Raw genomic sequence first — 17,919 nt, 5'->3', positions numbered from 1 at the left:
AAAACCAAGGAGCACGTGTATTCTGGGATGTTCCCTTAGGAAAGCAGCACAGGATTTCCTGCAAGGCTGTGTCTGTGTTAGTTCATTCCCGGTGTTCTGCAAATCCCACCCGTTACCATTTGGATTTGGACTGACGTTCCCAGTGCTCAGCATTTCAGAGGAGCTGTGCAGGGAGCAGCACGTACCTGCCCAGAGCCGCTGGGTGCTTTGGCCGCTGGCACCTGTCCCACGGCTGCCTGGTGCTCCTGTCTCTGTGCCGGGGCCGCACGCGGCGCAGGCGGGACGGTGGCATCTGCCTGGGGGGCGGCACCGGGCGGGGCGCGGGGCTCGGCAGCTGCGCTGGGGAGGGTGCTCAGGTACGGCACCACGGCCGGGGTGCCCGTGTCCCCGGCGGGACCCACGGAGGGAGATTGCAACTTGTCCTCGGCCGTGCAGGGAGCGTGCGGCTTGTCCCCAGCCAGGCCCGTGCGCAGGTGGGGCTGTTCCACAGCCAGCTCCGTGCCGGGCAGCTCCCGCTCCGGCAGTGCCCCCGGGCCGTGGAGAGCCGCCTGCTCCCAGCCCCCCACGTGGGCCTTGTCCCCCGCTCTGCTGGGGTGGAAGCTGGACTGCTCCTGCTCCGCATCTCTGCTGCCAGGCGTGTCCCCGGGCACGCCTGTGTGGAGAGCGGGGGGCTCCTGGCCTCCAGGTGCGCCGGGAGGGTGATTCTGCTCCCCGGCCGTGCCTTGGCAGTCCTGCTCTAAAGGTGCCCCGGGCTGGAAGTGCAGGTGGTTCTCGGGCAGAGTAGTGAACAGGTGGAGCTTGTCAGGAGCGCCCGCAGAGAGATGGAGCTTTTCTAGAGCTGTGCCAGCTTCAGCCTCTCCATAATTTGTGCTTTCAGCATGAGCATCTCCTGGCCTTTTGTGGGACTGGGCTGACGCTTGCTGTGCGGACTCGGCTAACGCTAGGGCCAGCATGCGCGCTGCGTTTTTCGGAGGAGGAGGAGGGATAAGAGACACAGAACTGACGGGAACAGGATCCTGGGGGGAGTCGAGGGCAACTGCTCCTAATGGGGGGAAAATTGAGAGAGACAGTGATTTTATGTTACCCAATAAGGAGAGTGACCTTAATGACTATTATAAAAAAATAGACGCTCTCCACACTTTCACAGTGGCAGTTCCTTCTGATGTGAAACACTTGTGTCTCACAGGCAAACACTGCTCGACAGCACAGCAGGCTCATCACAAAGAGGAAAAAAACCCAAGAGATTGTCTAAAGGCTTCTCTTGCATTTCTAGAGAGGTAGGAAGGAGGTAGCAGAGAATGAGATACCCTTACACAATTTTGATCATAAGGTTTTATGCAGAAAGGTCCCTTCTTCGAGTGTTGGCAGGTTTTTAATTTAAAAAGGAAAAGTCTTAGATGGTCTATTGGCTGAAATGACTGAGAAGGACATGCTAGAGAATTTCACGCATGACAGGATGGGGAAAAAAAAAGCAGAATATAAAGCATTATGGAAATTATCCGAGATTTGTGATGTAGGGAGAAGGCAGAGGTTAAGACTTTACTGATCTGCACAGCCCTGCAAGACACTCGTGACCAGAACTGACGGGCAATCCCCTCTCCTAAAGGCACGCAGAGGAGGATGGTTCTGAGAGCAGCTCCCCTTTGGAACTTAAAGAAAGAATGGAGGAAAATGCACTGTACCTGGCTGGGTGTGTCCACTGGGTACAGTCTTATTCTGACTGCTTGGCATGGCTCTCTCCCCTTCTTCTGGCAACTCTGCTTTGCAAGCAGCCACTAGCTGGGGATGCTGCAGCTCTTGGTGGGCTCCTTCCCCTGTTCCTGTTTCACTGTTTTTCAGGGGCAAGGACATCTGGGTTGGGGACCTGTTTGTGACCTCAGTGATGCCAATCTCTTTGCTCCAGCTGGAAGCAGAGGAGTTCCTGGATGTGGTGGGCACTCCTCCTATGGCCTCTGGCACACGGCTGGGCAGCACAAAGGAGGTGGGTTCTGTGCTCAGTGGTGGAGATTTGATGGGCTTTCGGGCTGTCTTGGGCGAGAAGCTGAGGGGTTTGCAGGCCTGCTCTTCTGTGGGGCTCAGGTCCAGCGTAAAGAAGGGACTCATCTTCTCCTGGAAAGGGGATACTGGCTCAGAGCTCGTGGCACTGCCTGGGGTCTGGGACTGGCTGCCTGATTCTACATCCTTCTTGAGCAGGCTCAGCTTCTCCTTATTGATATCGACAGACTCCAGCAGGGAGGTGCTGCTGTCCAGGCACTCAGACTCTGCCTGCGGGGGGCTGCACTGGAAGGACATGGGGTCAAAGTCCAGGCTGGCGACGCCGATGTCCGGTGGGCTGAGGTCCACGTCCTCTGAGGAGCGGGGAGAGATGAGGGCAGGGACGTGGATGAGCCCCTCGTCCCCATCGCTGTCATCGTGGGGGAGATTGTCATAGGAGTTGCAGCGGTTCATGTTCCCCAGGAGCTCCCCGTTGAAGGAAGCAGACAGGGCATCGCTGCTGGACCTAGGCCTTCTGGGCCGGAACAGTTTGGATTCACCTGGAAGCGAGAAGACATGGTGGGTTAGTGTCAAAACTTCCTGTCCAGGGGGCCAGGCCCATTGGTGGGGAGACAGAGCAGTCCTAAGGCAGCGAGAGGCTCCCCTGGTGATCTCTGCACACAAAGTATCATCATTGGCAGTGAATGCTTATTCCATTTGCTTAAACTCTATTACAGCACTTGCCAGGCATCATTTATTCTGAAACTAATCTCTGTGCACCAGCAAAGACGCTTGAAATGTGCTGAAGGCCTTCCTTGCAGTGCCAGCTATACCAGAGCAAGAGGTTTGCTTTTTCTAACCTTAAAAGCAGGAAAAGCCATGAAGAGCATTTCTGTGAGACCCATCTGTGTTGGGACCAGAAAGTTGCTTCATCAGTCAGCAAGTTCAGCCTCCTCTGGAGGGGTGGAAAACCTGGCCTGTTAAATATCTACAGCCAGAGATGTCAGAGTGCCTCCCTTAATGCCCATTTCCTGGAAGTGCAAGTAGGATTTTGCCTTACCATCCACAGCATGCAGGGAGGTGAGGGACTCCTCGCTCTTGGCCGAGCGGAGCGTCCCGCTGTCTCCTCGTCCTCCTGAGGGAAAGAACCACACAGGGAAAGGATCAGTTAGGAAAGGGGTTTACATTTAGCTGGATAATGGTGGCAGCAAAAACACAAATGCGTTTCTAGCACCAACATCGCTGTCCTGAGAGTAATTTTGTTTGGAAAGTGGGTTTCTGATTCTGATTTTAACTGTAAACAGTAACCGACCCAAGTGGTGACTGCTGCAAGTGACAGGCTGGGAAACAACTCCCCACAAGCAAAACCCCTCAAAAACAGGTAAGAAAGGAACATTTACACACCCTGTCTTATGGGTAATAGACAGGTGCAGTTTCAGTCTCTGAGGAGACTGTCCTGAAGGGCATCACAGAGAGTGTGAGGACTGTGAGGGTAAGAATTTTAAGCTAGACCTGGGAGATGAGGGGATAAAAGTTCTTCCAGGCCCATGTTTTGGGATTTGTGGTGTGTTTTTACTGCAAAAACATGTTGTTGCTATTTTTAAGTTTGGAAAGAAACAGAATATTATATACGGAAAAGGCTGAGAATTCCACCTACATATCCTGGCTGTGGCTACAACTGGTTGTTGGATGCCTTCTTTGGGTACTCTGGTACAGCTTCTGGAGGGAACGTGTTTGTGGGAAGGTGCCTTTCCCTCATTTCATCTTCTGAGAGTAGCAAGGGCAACCAGAACTGTATTCTCATTTCATAATGAGAGTGTCAGAAGGAATTAACCTGTGACTTATTATAGCAGCAGCCACATCTTGTCTGTCCAAAGCTGCTCCAAGCAAAGCACAGAGGTGCGAGGCCCAGCAGGGTCCAGAGCTGCCCGAGATCCATCGGGAAAGAACAGCTACTGGAGGTGTCATGCACAGCTTGGACGCTAGAAGGAGATAAAAGCCCACTGGAAACATCACTGCACTCCTGAAAACCCCGGCTTTTGGAAGGAGGCCTCACCTGCCAGGGCTATAGCTTTCATTTCCGATGGCTCGCTGGGGTTGCGCTGCAGTTTACGCTTGGACATGGAGGAGGATTTTCCCAGGTTGAAGAAGGAACGCCAGCTCCCCACTGGAGACTTCTTCATCTTGCTGGGAGGCCTTTTCCTGGGGAGAGAAAATGGAACACATGGATGGAGGGGGGGCTGCAGCTCAATCTTGGCTGCCTGTTATCAGCACTCTCTGCTCTGAAACTCCTGGTTTCTGCTTGGAAACTCCCTCTTTCCTACAGCGGAGTATGTTTTCATTCTTCCAGCTCAGCCCTAAAAGTCTTGCTGTGTAAATTCCCCTAACCTCTGCAAAGCAGCTGCAGGAAAGGCTCTTCCTTGTCCAGTCCAGCAGCCAAGGGATGGATTTTACAGAAGAAGCCCCAGCTCTCTGGAAAGCTGGGCAGCCATAAAGGTGTTCAAAAGCATCAAAAGCATCTCTCACTGGTGCTATAGAACCACCTTCATCTCCTCCACTGCCATATTTAATTTCCAGTGTCCTCAAGCCTGTCCAACTGCTTCACTTCAAGGGAATCTCAATTTGTGACGGGCTCTTAGTCCTGGAAAACCCCAACATCTGCAGGAGCTCCCGGTTTAAATTTCTGTGTGTGACTGGCCCAGGCATTTCTACATCACTGACAACATGGATTGATACATTAAATTATATCCCTGCTGAAAACAAGAGGAAGTGAAGCACAAATTATTTGGCTAAACTAAGACCACTGATGTGAGCTGAATCCTCCCAGACTCCAAAGCAGGTGAAAACAATACTTTGCATATATAACAAAGTCAATACATGCAAATTCTTGCTGTATTCAAAATAACACAGTTATTACACATGCTGGAAAGGAAACCCGTCTCTACCTTTCAGATGGAAAGTCAATGACTGTGTGGAATTTCCCCTGCAAAGCTGCTGGGCCTTCTCCCACTTCGATGTACTTGCTGTCTGCCACGATGGGAGAGTTGATCTGGGCCTGTGTCCGTGCCTGAGCCTCCTCCAGCGTGAGCAACTTCGTGGAGGGAGAGGACACCAGCAGAGACTTGGGCCGGGATAAAGAGCTGTGCCCTGCAAGGGAAAACCACAGGCAACAAGGAGAGTCAGCAAACAGCAGTGCAGAGATCAAAGCTCAGCTCTGTGTGTCTAGGGAGGTGCTATGTTTTTCTGAACCTTTGTTATCCCAACCACTGAAAGACATGGACAAAATGTGGTCACTATGTCACACATACATTGATGACTAAAAGACTAACAGCTTAGTGTAATAAAAAAAAAAAAAAAAAGAAAAAAAAAAAGTAGGATGGAAACCTTTGTGACATACGTTCCTTCGTCTGTATGCAAGAGCCTGTAAAAAAATTATGTTTTTCCTTTGCATAAAGCCTGTCTGGGTCATTCCCGCATTTCACCTCTCGGTGCAGCAGGAAATGCCATGTGTGACTGAAGCTGCTACAAACCAAAGTGCACCTGGACACAGCAAACAGAACCTGCTGTGTGCCCTGCCCATGCCCTTTAGAGCTTGTGCCTGGTTTTGAAGATGAATGTGTAAAATCTGAAAGTAGCTGTTGCTGCCTCCTGCTGTTGACAGCTTCAGTGGAGAGATTACACAGAGCCCGTTGTAGAAGCTCTCCTGTGTCTGCCATTGCCTCTTGTACAGGTGTTTCTAGGGTTATTCCCAGGTGAGTTCAGGGCTGTGGGGGAGATGTGCCAGTGCAGAACATCCTGCTTGGTCCATTTCCCTGGCTGTCCCTGGAGTAGCACAACTCTGTCTGAAGGATGCGCAGTCTGGGAGGCGTGGAAGCTGTAAATGCTGTCCTGGGTGAAGTTCGGGTTAAAACAGGTTTGGCAGCACCACCTCCCCCTCAGAGGTGGGTGCAGGAGCTGTGCTCACACCCAGAGGCTCCCAGGAAGCCATTCTGGAAGGCAGCATTCCTGCACTTAGCCAACCCAACAGCCTGACCCTCGTCCCTGCCAGGTCTGTGTCAAAGCTACTGAATGCAAATGACCAAGTCATTAAACAATTAGCCAAATTTACATGGGCCATTCTAAGCCTGGATAATCATCTGGCTGGGATTCTGAGCATGCTTATCCTCCTTCCCCTGGCAGACTCAGCCTGCTGGGGCTGGCACTGCTCAGCCAAGCTAACCTCTGGCTTCCATGGACTTAGAACTGCCCTGCAGCAGAAGAAAAAGCTGGACTTGGATCAACTCTGCCAGCCTAAGCAGAGGTAGGGTTTGTTTAAAGAAGACAGCAGCAAATACAGTGGAAACTCAGCTCTCTGCAGTCCCCAGGTGGTGGTAACTGCAGCAGCTGGGCATGTTCTAGCAAAGAGCAGGTTATCAAGGCAGATGGTGCAGTCTTAATGCTGCTTGGGAGCAGGAACAGCTCATGGCAGACACACCAACACAGAGAATAAACTTTCCTCCTGGTGAAGCTCTGCTCCTTCTCGTTGGAACAGATATATGATCTCAGTTACTCAAGGGAATTTGTAAGCTCCAAGGCTGGATGATGTTCCAGGTGCCCCAGGTTCATTCCTCGTCCCTAAGCAACACCAGCCTGAGCTGTGTGGCCGCTCAGCCCTGCTCATGAGCCCCCACAGGCTGTGCAGAGGGAATAACCAGCACAGCAGATGTCAAAACAGCCCTTTAAGAGCAAGACTTAAGTTTCTTAAGCCTCAACATTACTGAATGCAGAGAGATCGCTTTACACCAGTTTGTTCCTGTTTGTGTTCTAAGGTATGGACGAGGGCAGACAGACACAGCTCCAATGGGTAAGTGTGCAGGGGCATCAGCAAAGATGATTTTAAGAAGGAAAGGGAGCAGGGGAGACAAAGATTTAAGTGATTCCTCGCAATTTCTCAGTGGTAGGACATAAAAGTAGAAGCCAAACATCCACCTCTGCATTCCTGTGGAGCACCCTTGGCTTCTAAGAAAGACACTGACAGCAATTTCTAAAACCAGGCCAGTTCTGTCTGGATCCTGACATGTGTCCTCTAGGTTAAAATAAAAACCTTTCCATGTCTCAGAGGAGGCTCAGACAGCCATGAAGTGCTGCTGTTCCTGCCCGAGTGAAGCAAGCACAGAACACACACCTGCCCCATCACGGATGACGGAGCTGAGCTTGGAGCTGAAGAGCACATCCACGTGGTTCAGGATGAACTCCACCACCACCGACTGGATCCGCACTTCCATGAAGGCGGCTGTGCCGCTGAAGCAGGCGGACTCGATCTGCTTGGACCTGCAAAGGGACACGTGGTGAGGGAAGAGGCTCCTGCTGGGTGAGGCCTGGGCACCTGTGGGGCTGCAGGGCCTGGGGCTTGGGCAGAAAAGGCTTCAGGGCAGTTCTGGGGTTAAATCTTTATTTATGGCCAAACTTCAGATTCAGGTTCAAGTCTTACTGTCAGGGCAAGAGGAACACTGGGCTGGGGGGAAAAGGGAGTGTGGGACAGGTGTGAATTGAGGTTAATATACTGAACATCCAAACGGAAGAGCTTTCTGTTAACTCACTTCTATGACTGGCACAGTTTAAGGCAGTGCTGTTGTACAAACCTACTGTGGCCTCTAAGAGGATTTTCCCTTGAGCAGGGAGTGTCTCCAACTGATCCCACTGAGTGAATGCCCCAGGACCCACCAAAGCAAACTCAAACACAGGGTCACTCCACTGCGTGTGGGAGAATCGCCAGAAAAGAGTCCACCTGCATGAACTGGGAGTGTCCACGGACAGGAGGGACAGGGCTTGGAGCAACTTGGGATAGCCAGAGTTGTCCCTGCACATGGCAGGAGGCAGCACTGGACGAGCTTTAATACACCTCCCAACCCAAACCCTTCTAGGATTCCATGATGAACCGCACACACAGATTTCTCAGACTGGTAAGGGCAGCAGTTCAGAAATCAGTACAATAAAGGGCAGGGTGGCACTCCTTTTTTCTTTTAAAGCAAAATTTTTAAGTTACACCATTAGTTTTAAAGTGCCCTGGCAGGCAGATTCAAAACAGATTTATCCAAGATCATCTCTCTACGTTTGAATTCTTGCAGGCGAAAGCTCTTCAAATTAGACTAATGAGACTTATGCAGTGGGACATCAGTGATGCCACTGTAGAAATTTTCCTGAATGATCAAGAACACATAAGTCTCATCTAACCAGGAGAGGAGAAATTATCCTCTAAAAGAGGGTTGAGGGAATTCTACGTTGTCACTACTGACAGAACTGCAGCCAGTGGAACTGTGTTGTGTGAGACAGGATAGTACAGGGCCTGTTTTACATCACTACGTCAGGAACTTGTCAGCTGATCTTAAATCCTGCTTAGAATAATTTCCCATATTTTACAGGAAAAGAGTGCGCTGGTTGAAGAAAGGAGGAGCTCTTTCCAGCTGCTGAAAGCTAGGACTATTTTCTGACACACTTGTGAATGTAAACATTTCTCTTTTATTGAAATGGGAAAATCTCGGAGTACCTGAGGAGGTTTGGAGCCCAGACAATAGCCAAGTTCTTGGTGTGCATATTTGTGATGGAGCAATAATCAGCCAGACGAGCCAAGTGTCTCATTAGGAACTCCAGTGTCCTGGAAAACAGGAGAGAGGCAAATGTTCAGCACCACTGAGCAATGCCAAGCTGTGAGCCACAGCACAAACCCAGCTCATTATTTCCTTTTGGTCTGACAGTTCCCAGAAAGGAATGCTGAACTCCTTCCCCTCAGCCCCACGGTGGGCCTGGCTTTGGCAACACTGATGCAGGCTGGGGTGAGGGAGTCTCTCCTGACTTGTCCAGGCTCAAGGAAAGAACAGTTCCAGAAAAAACCCCTCTGCACGTGTGTGACAGCCGCGAGGGGCTGCTCAGGGATGTGTGGGGAAAGATGTGTAATGCTACTCTTGGGATGGGGGGAGTATTGACTTAGACACCCCAGGATACTGAAAACCAGCCAACTGTACCTCAGTTCTGTTTGGGAAATTTCTGGCTGCAGGTTTCTCAGAGGTGGGTAAGGCAGAGAGAAGGTTAAACTTCAGAGGCTTCTGTTCATATTAAGAAGTGGTGGGTTCTGTATATTAAGCACTGCTGTGTTTAATATATGCTGGGGAGGAGGGAGCAGGAGGTGGCAGTGAAAATGCTGCTGTACTCTCCTGGTGCCCCTGGCTTGTGTCTGTCTCACAGCCTAACCATTTTTGGGGAGGAAGTGTGATGGAGCAGAGAGGGTGTTTTGGGGCTCAACATTCCACAAACAGACAAGATTGGGAGTGAAGAAAATGCTTCTGGCTAGAAACCAAACAGACACCTCCTGCCTGCAACTTCTCATCACTGAGTAGCAGAAAAATAAAGTGTTTTTTCCTTTTTCCAAGCAAACCCCAGGAAAGAAGAGGAGCACCCTGTAACCTACAGCATTCCACATTCAACTGTTGGCTGTGCCCCCTCTCTGAGACTGATGTGCTGCTGCTACCAGCACCCAGTTTAACCAGCCCCATGAAGTCAAAATCATTTCAGGGAAAAGGTGAATGAAAAAGGAGATCAGCTCATGTTTGAAAGGGCCACACCCCTGCAATTAATATCAATATTGCAATTAGTTACTACAAGCAGCAGCTGTTGCGCCAACTAGCCCACCTTATTTAAAGAGCAAGTAACACAGTTGTAGTTTATAACACATCGGTTAAATCCCAGTTAACTTTTATAATTAGTTATTTATACCACTCATTGAAGCATTGCAATTTTCCAGCTAACCACCACACATTGCAATAACTGAAATTTAAACATTCATTTTCAGAAATGACTATATATAGTTATCAACAGCTGTCCTCATCTGTTACACCTGACCCCTTAGACTGGAATTCTAACTTCACCTGCAGATTAACATACATTACAATAGTCAACTAATGACCGTAATGAAGTATTCTAATTAGGTATCAGTAACCAAATACTGCCTGCATTCACCCCAAATGGTTACCTAGACCACTGGGACGTATCAGGGGAGCTGGCCCAGCCGAGTTAAACAGTCACCCTTCTGTAAATAACTTCCACCACATGCTGTCATTAGCTGTTTCTACCAATTACAGTTCACAATTAGTGAATGCTACTTACCATGCATTGCTAATTATTAATATTAAAGTCTCATTAACATACAGTATTCTATATAGTTATTAGAACTAAACACCAATACCAATTTGTCTGATGCCTTTTCACCATACCCGGCCATAATTTTTAATACTAAAGACCGTTAAAATGTTGTTGTTCTTAGTCAATACTCATTAACATATGGCATGAGTTCTTAGTACTACTCATTAGCTTGAACATAGTATTTTAATTGGTGATTTTTAAACACCATATTATTCTACTCTAATATATAACACTAATAAAATTAATTACATCAGTTATTCTCAGAGCATTGTTGTTATTTGCTAATTATTATTATTGCAGGGAGGGGCAAACTGGAGACAAAATACAGTTGACTGAGTTTGACTGAAGGCCTGAGCAATTTTTGGGCTACATTTCACTTTTTTTAAAGTACTCTTAGCACTAGTATTGTGCCCCCCCCTGCAACAAAACTGTTTCCTTACTCTGACATAGCCAGCTCCTATTTCCCTCCTAAATGGAGTTTCCAAGGACGTGAATTAAGACTATGTTTAGTGTACTGCGTTTGGTAAGGAGCTAATTAAAATATAAACCAACTTTCCACAGCCATAACCATTTTAATATGCAGAGGGACAGTGTGGCTGTCTCGAGAGGGCAATAGGAATTATAGAATTCCTCTCACAAAATGCCCATAACCCCAAAAGCTGCACTCACCTGTAGTGGGGAGGGGGCAGCTGCTGGATGACATCGTGGATCTTAACCAGCCTTTCCTCATCTGTAGCAGCAGAAACAGCATCCTGGAATGAAGCAGCAAAGGATTTAGCTGCAAATAGAGTCCCAACATGACAGTCTTGGCAGCAAGGTGGGTTTTGTTGCTCTTCTCCCCCTTGGGTGAGGGGTCTGTCATGCAGACAGAGCAGCAAATGGATCATGTAAGGAAGGCCAAGTAAGTCATGACCTGGGGCATGTTAATGGCACAGAGAATTCCTGCCGAAGACATTCAGCTGAGAGCACCATTTGCTTCCAATCCCATTCCTGGGAAATGGCAAACGAGAGGGCAAAGCATGGGAAGTGTGCCAGGGACCTTCTGCTGGGGCCCCACGAGTGGAACCAACACAGCGTGACACAGGGGACAAAAGCACCTCTGAGTAGCCTAAAAGGGACACAGAAAAGGCCCCTCAGACCCCGGGGCACTGCCAGCCCCTTCTGGAATGGCAGGACGGAATCGGGAGCATGGGTAGCACAGTGTCAGGCTGGGACTTTTGGTGACACACCCTTCTGATGGCTCTAAAAACCCCAACTGAGGCAGAGCAGAGGGAAGTGTGTGGAAGGCAGGTCCAGCTTTCTGAAAAGGCAGATCCAGCTTCCAGGATTTCTCTGGTCGACTAGCTGAAGCCCCACTGGAGGGGGAAGTGCCCCACATTTGCCTTGCACTCACTGAGAACTTCTCGTAGAGCTGGTAGGTGAGCAGGGGGTTGGGGAGCTCACGGAAGTACAGCTTGCACAGGGAGCCCACACAGTGGATGTCCTGGATGTAAACGTCCTTGGTCAGGTCGGGAATCTGCTCGGAGTCAAACTCGTGGCTGGCAATGACAACAGAGAGATGGGTGAAGGGGTTTTAGGAGGAGGAATGAAATCAAACCCAGCACAAATTACAGCAAGGCTTTCCTGATTTACAGGAAAAAATAAGGACTTAGTCACCAAAGCCACATGACCCACAGCTGTGGGGCAGCCAGTGGGAATATTTTCCAAAAATGAGACTTTTCTTTTTTTCTAATAAAGCATTTTCAGTTAGTTTTACAACCAACCAGCTGCAATCCCTTTTACTGCATCAGGGCTTTTCACAAAGTCTCCAGAGAACATCTTGCAAGACCACAAGAACAAGTTTAGCTCCCAAGGGCTGTGGCTGGGATTGCCCATAGGAATGATCAAAGCTGCTGTCCCTGTGCATTTCAAACACCTGGAAATGGCAGTGATAAAGCCCTGCCAGCAGCACTTCCATCAGCAGCACACGGAAACCAGTGAGTGCAGGAATTCCTGGGGGATGAGCTGGTGAGCTGAGTCTGCCTCTGCTACAGGGAGAAGACAGCCAGGAACCACATGAAGAAAACCCCATAGTACTCCCTTGGTTTTCAGAGAGAGAAAAAACCCCGGTAACCAATGTTTATGAAATAAAAGCTGAGCTTAGAAGGCCGAGGGCTGGCTTGCTGCTGGAATGTGTGCTGGGAAGTGCTGTTTCCAATTAGCAGGATGCTCTAGGGGAATGAGAGTGGTGAGCCAGGCCCTGGGAGCTGGAGAACCTCGGGGTCCCTGCCAGTCTTTAGGCTGCTCACAGCCACGAGGACTCATCCTGTCAGCACTGCAACCACAGCTGGGGCTGGGTGTGGTGGCCCATCCTTGTCCTGTCCCCCACCCAAAGCTGGCAGGTTGTGCCCAGAGGGTCACGCAACCCCTGAACTCACCCTACCTGAGGAGCAGAACGTGGCCAGGGCACTAGGTGTGTTTGTAACTGAGCCTCCAGGGATCAGGATGAGCTCCTTCCACTCCTGGACATGGACACTGCTTGTGGGAAGCCTTTCCCTCCCCCTAGACAAGGGGCAGAAGAGGTCCCCACCTCCTCAAGGTGAACAGCCCATCCTTTCCTCACCCTGAAGACTGCAGAGGAGGAAAGGAAGGATTCAGTTTTCCACACCCCACGTGTCCAGCACACACCACTTCCACAGGCACCTTCTAACTCATCCCTTGCTCACGCCTAGGACAGAAACTCAGCTCCTGCACTTGGCTCTACAAAAAAGCTCAGGAAGGCACCAGCCTACCCCACACAAACACAGTCAGCCCTGGCTCAAACTCTCTGCCCATATCCTGCCCTACTCCAGTGGTTTTTCCTAGGAATAAAGCTCACACTGTGTGAGATGTTCCCCTGCAGAAGTGAATATGGAGGGAAGAGAGGGATCCCCCACTACATTCAACCATCCTTCTCTCTGCACTGTTTCCAGAGCTACAGGTTATTCCTTCTGGTACAAAGAAAGATTTTGTTAGGTGAAGAACAACTCAACAGCTCTCAAAAAGACCCAGGATATCAGGACACAGGGATCAACACCCCAAATTAACAGTGGCTGTTTTCCCACCTGCCAAATAAAGGCAGGTACTACCCTGCTGAAGAGCCAACCTCTGTCTCATGGAAATCTCCCACATGGAATAAATTCTCTACCCTTCTCTCCAACCAAAAAGCACTTTAAATCCAGGAGATCCAGCTCTTCTATGGGAAACCTAAGCACAACAATTCATTTATAAGGATACTGCAGCCCCAGCATTGGAATGAGCCTCATGCCCTGTTTATACAGCTGGGAACTGCAGCAAGACATGTCTTATGTTCATCAAACACTCAAAATCTGTAGTGATTTACACGAGCAGGACTGTGTCAATAAGTTATGCCATGTACTCCCTTACTTTTGTCTTTGGAACATCTCAGAAACCTGGAAAACAGGCTGTGACTTCATTCTCTGCACTAGGCTAAGGAATGATGCCATTACAATTTTAGAAAATCGTTTTTAAAGCATCTTTGATACACAATGAAGGAGAAAATGGTCTTGGCAACACAAAAGAGAAAATATGGACTAGGGCAGAGATTAGAAGGATGGTCCAGCACAAGTCAAAATGGGGAACAAAGGGATATAACAGAACCAATGGCAAATGTTTTATTCAGTCAGAGCCTTTGGATCCTGCCTATCAAAACCTTGGGACCAGATTTTTTAAATGGGACTTGCTGGAATAAGAAACAGGATTAATCTAAACCAGAACAAACCCATACATCCAAGGGTTTGAACAGCCACTGTACCAGCTCAAACCTGCCCACTGAACTGGGGGACAGCTGGCACAAAAAAGATACTCTGCCCATGGCAAATAGCCCTGTGCTGCCTCTGCCAGGCCGTGGGACCAGGAGTGGTGCTGGAAATGGAGTTACATCCACTCAGCACATCAGTGCTCCTCAAAAGAACATTCCACACCAAACAACAGGAGGAAAACAGCCTCATTAAAGAATAAAGGAAGTTTGCTCTGGTGGGAACAGCTCCTAACCAGAACACACTCCTGGCCCTTCCCTGTACAGCACAGCAATGTCACCCACCAAACTCAGACACGCATCCTTTGTACATTGCAAATTAACTGCTGGTGAGCCAGCAGCTCAAGGCAGCAGGGAGAAACGTCAGCTGCTCCAAAGCGCTCCCAGAGAGAGAAGGAACAGAAATGAAACATGACAGCACAGTGACAGCAGGATCCTGATAGTTCATCCTGAAGGAAAGCTTCCTGCAAGATGAATCTGCCTGAGGAAGTCCAGGCTGTGCCCCTGCCCGTGCCAGGGGCTCCAAGGCAGGCCCTTACCGGAGTTTCTGGATGTTGGAGGCGATCCCGGAAAGCCGGTATATCCCATCCACAATGCCATGCTTCTCGATGAACTCAGTGCAGCTCTTGAGGACCTGGGGCACTGAACAACAACAGCTGGGGTTAGTAAAGCCCTAGTTCAGGCTGTGCTCTTGGCAGATGCCATAAACTATTCCCACCTGGGCCATGCTTTCAGCTCGTCCTTAGGGGAGAAAGAAAGCCTGGAGGAAATTTAACTTCAGGAGATGATGTGGAAACTGGTCAGAGGTGTTCCTGCTTTAACAAGGGAATGTCAGGATATGAATCAGGTCAAAAAAAAGCCAGTTCTGGTCAGAGACAGTGCATGCCCCATGACAACTCCCACAGTAACTGTGGTGTGAAATCCCATTCCAAAAGAGATGTAAAATGGAACAAATACTATCTTTCAAATCTATACAGGATTAACCTATCCTGCTTGGTTTAAGGGAATACAAACATCAGGGAGATGCTACTTTTGCGGGCACAAACAGGAGAGCTTTTCCAACTGATAACTTCATTCCAAATGTCTACCAGAGATGGCTGGATGTGGAGAGCTCCACAGCATCCCACAGTCACAGAAAGTGCAGACAGAGCGAGGCATGACAGAATGGAAAAATCAGCCCAGGGGATATAATTAGGTGTCAAGTTAATATTGCAGCCGCTTCACCACCCCATTCCTTCCAGCTGGATTCCCAGGCTCATGCACATCCAGTGCTGGAGCCATGTGTCCATGCGTGTAAGCTTGAGGAGGAACAAATCACTGGATTTACAAAAGGCAGAAAAACTGCCCTGAACACAGAGAGAAAATCAGGATCGAGCTCCAGTGAGCATCAGCAAACCTTCATGGAAAATGCTGGGATCCCTGTGGATCCCTCTGCCAGCCACCTTTTTGCAGCAGCTCCTCTGCCGATCTCAGTCTGTTCTTTAGATGGCAGGTCTGATCAATGTGCCACGTGACACCGATTCCGAGCAGGTCATGAGGCAAATCCCCTTACACCACGCAGCAAATGCCATCTGCCAGGCAGTGCTCCCAAGTGCTGCTGCACTCGGATGCTCCGTGCTCCCCCCAGCCTGCACAATGCTGCTTTCCCAGCCTGCAGCAAACCCTCATAGCTGGAGGAAAGGCTCATTTCCGATGGTTCCCTGGAAATCAGCAGGTGTATCCCAGAATAAGGGCGTGTCTGCTCTACACTGGAGCACAGGATGGGGCAAAAGCTGTAAATCCCGCAGCAGGACAGTCCCAGGCTCAGCTGGAGCAGATTAGAGCCTGCACCTGGGATTCTCCAAGGCACCAAGAGACAGCCAGAACTGAGTCAGCCAGGCTCCAGTGTTACAGTCCCAGGGATGTACAGCAGCTCTCACCATTTTCCAGTCGGGGCAGACTTTGAGGCAAGCAGAGCCCTTGTACATTAAGCCAAGAGCCTTGGGAACCAAGTGCTGCTTTTTTGGGGAGCAAAAACCAGTGCAGGTGAAGCCTTGTGCTATCTCAGCACTGGTGAGCTCCAAGGAGGACCATAACTGATGGTTTCAGGAACCATCTAAGCTGGGATAGGAAACAGGTTCTCACCAAACACACACCCAGAGCACGTTAGGGACACTTCCATCAGTCACCAACAATGACAGGTTCAAGCAGGGCAGGTGGAACACAAGACCTGGAATTCTCCCTCAGTATCAGTTCTGGAGGGCAACACTTAAGCCATTATTCAAAAAGATTCAACACCTCTTGAAAGAGAAAGTTTTTAAGGCTGAAGTGGACAGGGGAGGAGTTCTATCCTACTCAAGCAGTGGCCAGAAAGGGCTGAAGTGTGCACTGTACCGCACCACGGCACTGGGAGATCAGAGGGGCCCGGGTGTGACCTGTGCAGGGCAGCAGAGGTGGAACAGCTCCATCCTGTGCAGCAAAGGACAAGGCTCTGTGTGCTGACACCGCCAGAGGTGTTTGTCCCCTGTGGGAGGAGAGCACCCCAGACTGCCAGACACACCTGAACCAAGACCCTGTGGGATGTCCCTGGGTGTCTGTCCCACCACCACCCGTTACAATGGGCCAGAGGTCACAGATCTCACCAGTGACCTGCACAGGGCTGAGCCCCCATCAGCAGCATTTCCTGCATGCAGGAGTCCCAGAGGATCAGGCAAAGCCTGCCCCACTCCCGGCAGGAAACCTGGAGTGACAGAGGAGCCAAAAGGGAGGGCTGCAGCACCAACGCTCTGCCTCAAGTTCTCTTTTGTCATGAAAAAGCCTGGGCACAGTGAGAGTAATTAATACACCCTGAAAAGATCCCAGCAGGCCTGTTCCAAGCATTTCCTCATCTGGTTACCAGGACGATCTGTTCTTTAAGCTAAATATACCATACTAGCACCACGGATATTTTGAGGGAATTCTGCACAGTTGGAGAAGGGACTGAAATTCAAGTAGGGCTAAAATTGTACCTGAGGGGCCTTTGCTGGAACGGTGACTTCATTCTTCAGATTTCTGAACAAAGATGACACCTGGCCACTGGGTGTGTGTTTAACCTCCTTCTGCCCTTTAGTACCCGTTTTAGAGATGTACATCCACACATGGAGGGAATAGTGACTGTTCTCACAGAAGGAAAAGGCAGGATGACAGCACGAGCCAAGACTTAATTTTGCAAATATCAAGTGAGCCCAGACCATCATCAACAGCATCTTCTGATGACACATTGTGACGTTTTCAGGTATCTGTGTCCATCTGCTAGAGAAATCCCTCCCCTGCAGGTGAAGTTCTCAGTTCAGGAACTGATTTTGGCTTCCAGATCCCAAACCACAAACCAGATTTGAACCAGACAGGTACTTCAGCTTCATCCCAGCAGGGAACAAAAGAAGATTTCCTCTCACAGGATGCAACAGCAACAACACTAAAGTTCTACTAATGGCAGTTAATTACCGTGGTTTCCTGCAATTACAACAACCAGACTTGATGGCACACGTGGTTTGCATTAAGAGCCATAAAGGCCCACCTGGGTCAGCACCTGGCTCCTGGCAACACGCAGGAGCTTTGGGAAAGGCAGGAGGGAGGGAGTGAGGCACAGGGTGACACTCAGGGCATTCCTGCAGCCCCATCCAGGAAATGGGCCAGGGAACCTCTCAGCCCAGATCTGGTGCCTGCGTTATCCAGCCGAGCACACAGCCCTTTCCAGTGCCACATTCCTATGCAAGTAATAAAAATCACTGATCCTCAGGGTGATTTTAGTCCTTTTCTGAGCCATAGGGTCTTCAGCCAGTGACTCCAGAATATCTCCCTGCAGTGCGGTCACTGCCTCAAGCTGCAGTCAGCTAAAACCCACTGCGAGGTGCTGCCTGGGAACACCCAGCTCTGCAGTGGACACTGCACACGCCTCCCATTCTAGAAACAATCACCCCTCTCTCCTTCCCTCTGCTATCTCCAATGCCAGGTGG

General features: G+C 49.7%; 1 protein-coding gene across 4 annotated transcripts in view; it reads right to left on the bottom strand.

The window, feature by feature from the left end:
* The window catches only part of ARHGAP32 (Rho GTPase activating protein 32), a 216,407-nt gene that overhangs the window by 7,342 nt on the left and 191,146 nt on the right, over positions 1–17,919 (bottom strand). For all 4 annotated transcript variants that reach the window (XM_066203621.1, XM_066203624.1, XM_066203622.1 and 1 more), the window contains 10 exons: positions 14,485–14,587; positions 11,543–11,687; positions 10,819–10,901; positions 8,501–8,608; positions 7,139–7,284; positions 4,920–5,121; positions 4,031–4,176; positions 3,035–3,109; positions 1,683–2,534; positions 186–1,042 (listed from right to left, as the gene is read on the bottom strand). In XM_066203621.1, coding sequence (XP_066059718.1) covers positions 186–1,042; positions 1,683–2,534; positions 3,035–3,109; positions 4,031–4,176; positions 4,920–5,121; positions 7,139–7,284; positions 8,501–8,608; positions 10,819–10,901; positions 11,543–11,687; positions 14,485–14,587 — 2,717 coding nt within the window. The remainder of the gene's footprint in view (positions 1–185; positions 1,043–1,682; positions 2,535–3,034; positions 3,110–4,030; positions 4,177–4,919; positions 5,122–7,138; positions 7,285–8,500; positions 8,609–10,818; positions 10,902–11,542; positions 11,688–14,484; positions 14,588–17,919) is intronic.

The sequence above is a fragment of the Chamaea fasciata genome, unplaced genomic scaffold (genome assembly GCF_029207755.1).
Source record: "Chamaea fasciata isolate MVZ Bird 193981 ecotype frontalis unplaced genomic scaffold, bChaFas1.0.hap1 SCAF_24, whole genome shotgun sequence".
NCBI classification, from domain to species: domain Eukaryota; kingdom Metazoa; phylum Chordata; class Aves; order Passeriformes; family Sylviidae; genus Chamaea; species Chamaea fasciata.
Note: the sequence above shows the minus strand (reverse complement) of the source record. Positions and strands in the feature narration are given on the sequence as shown.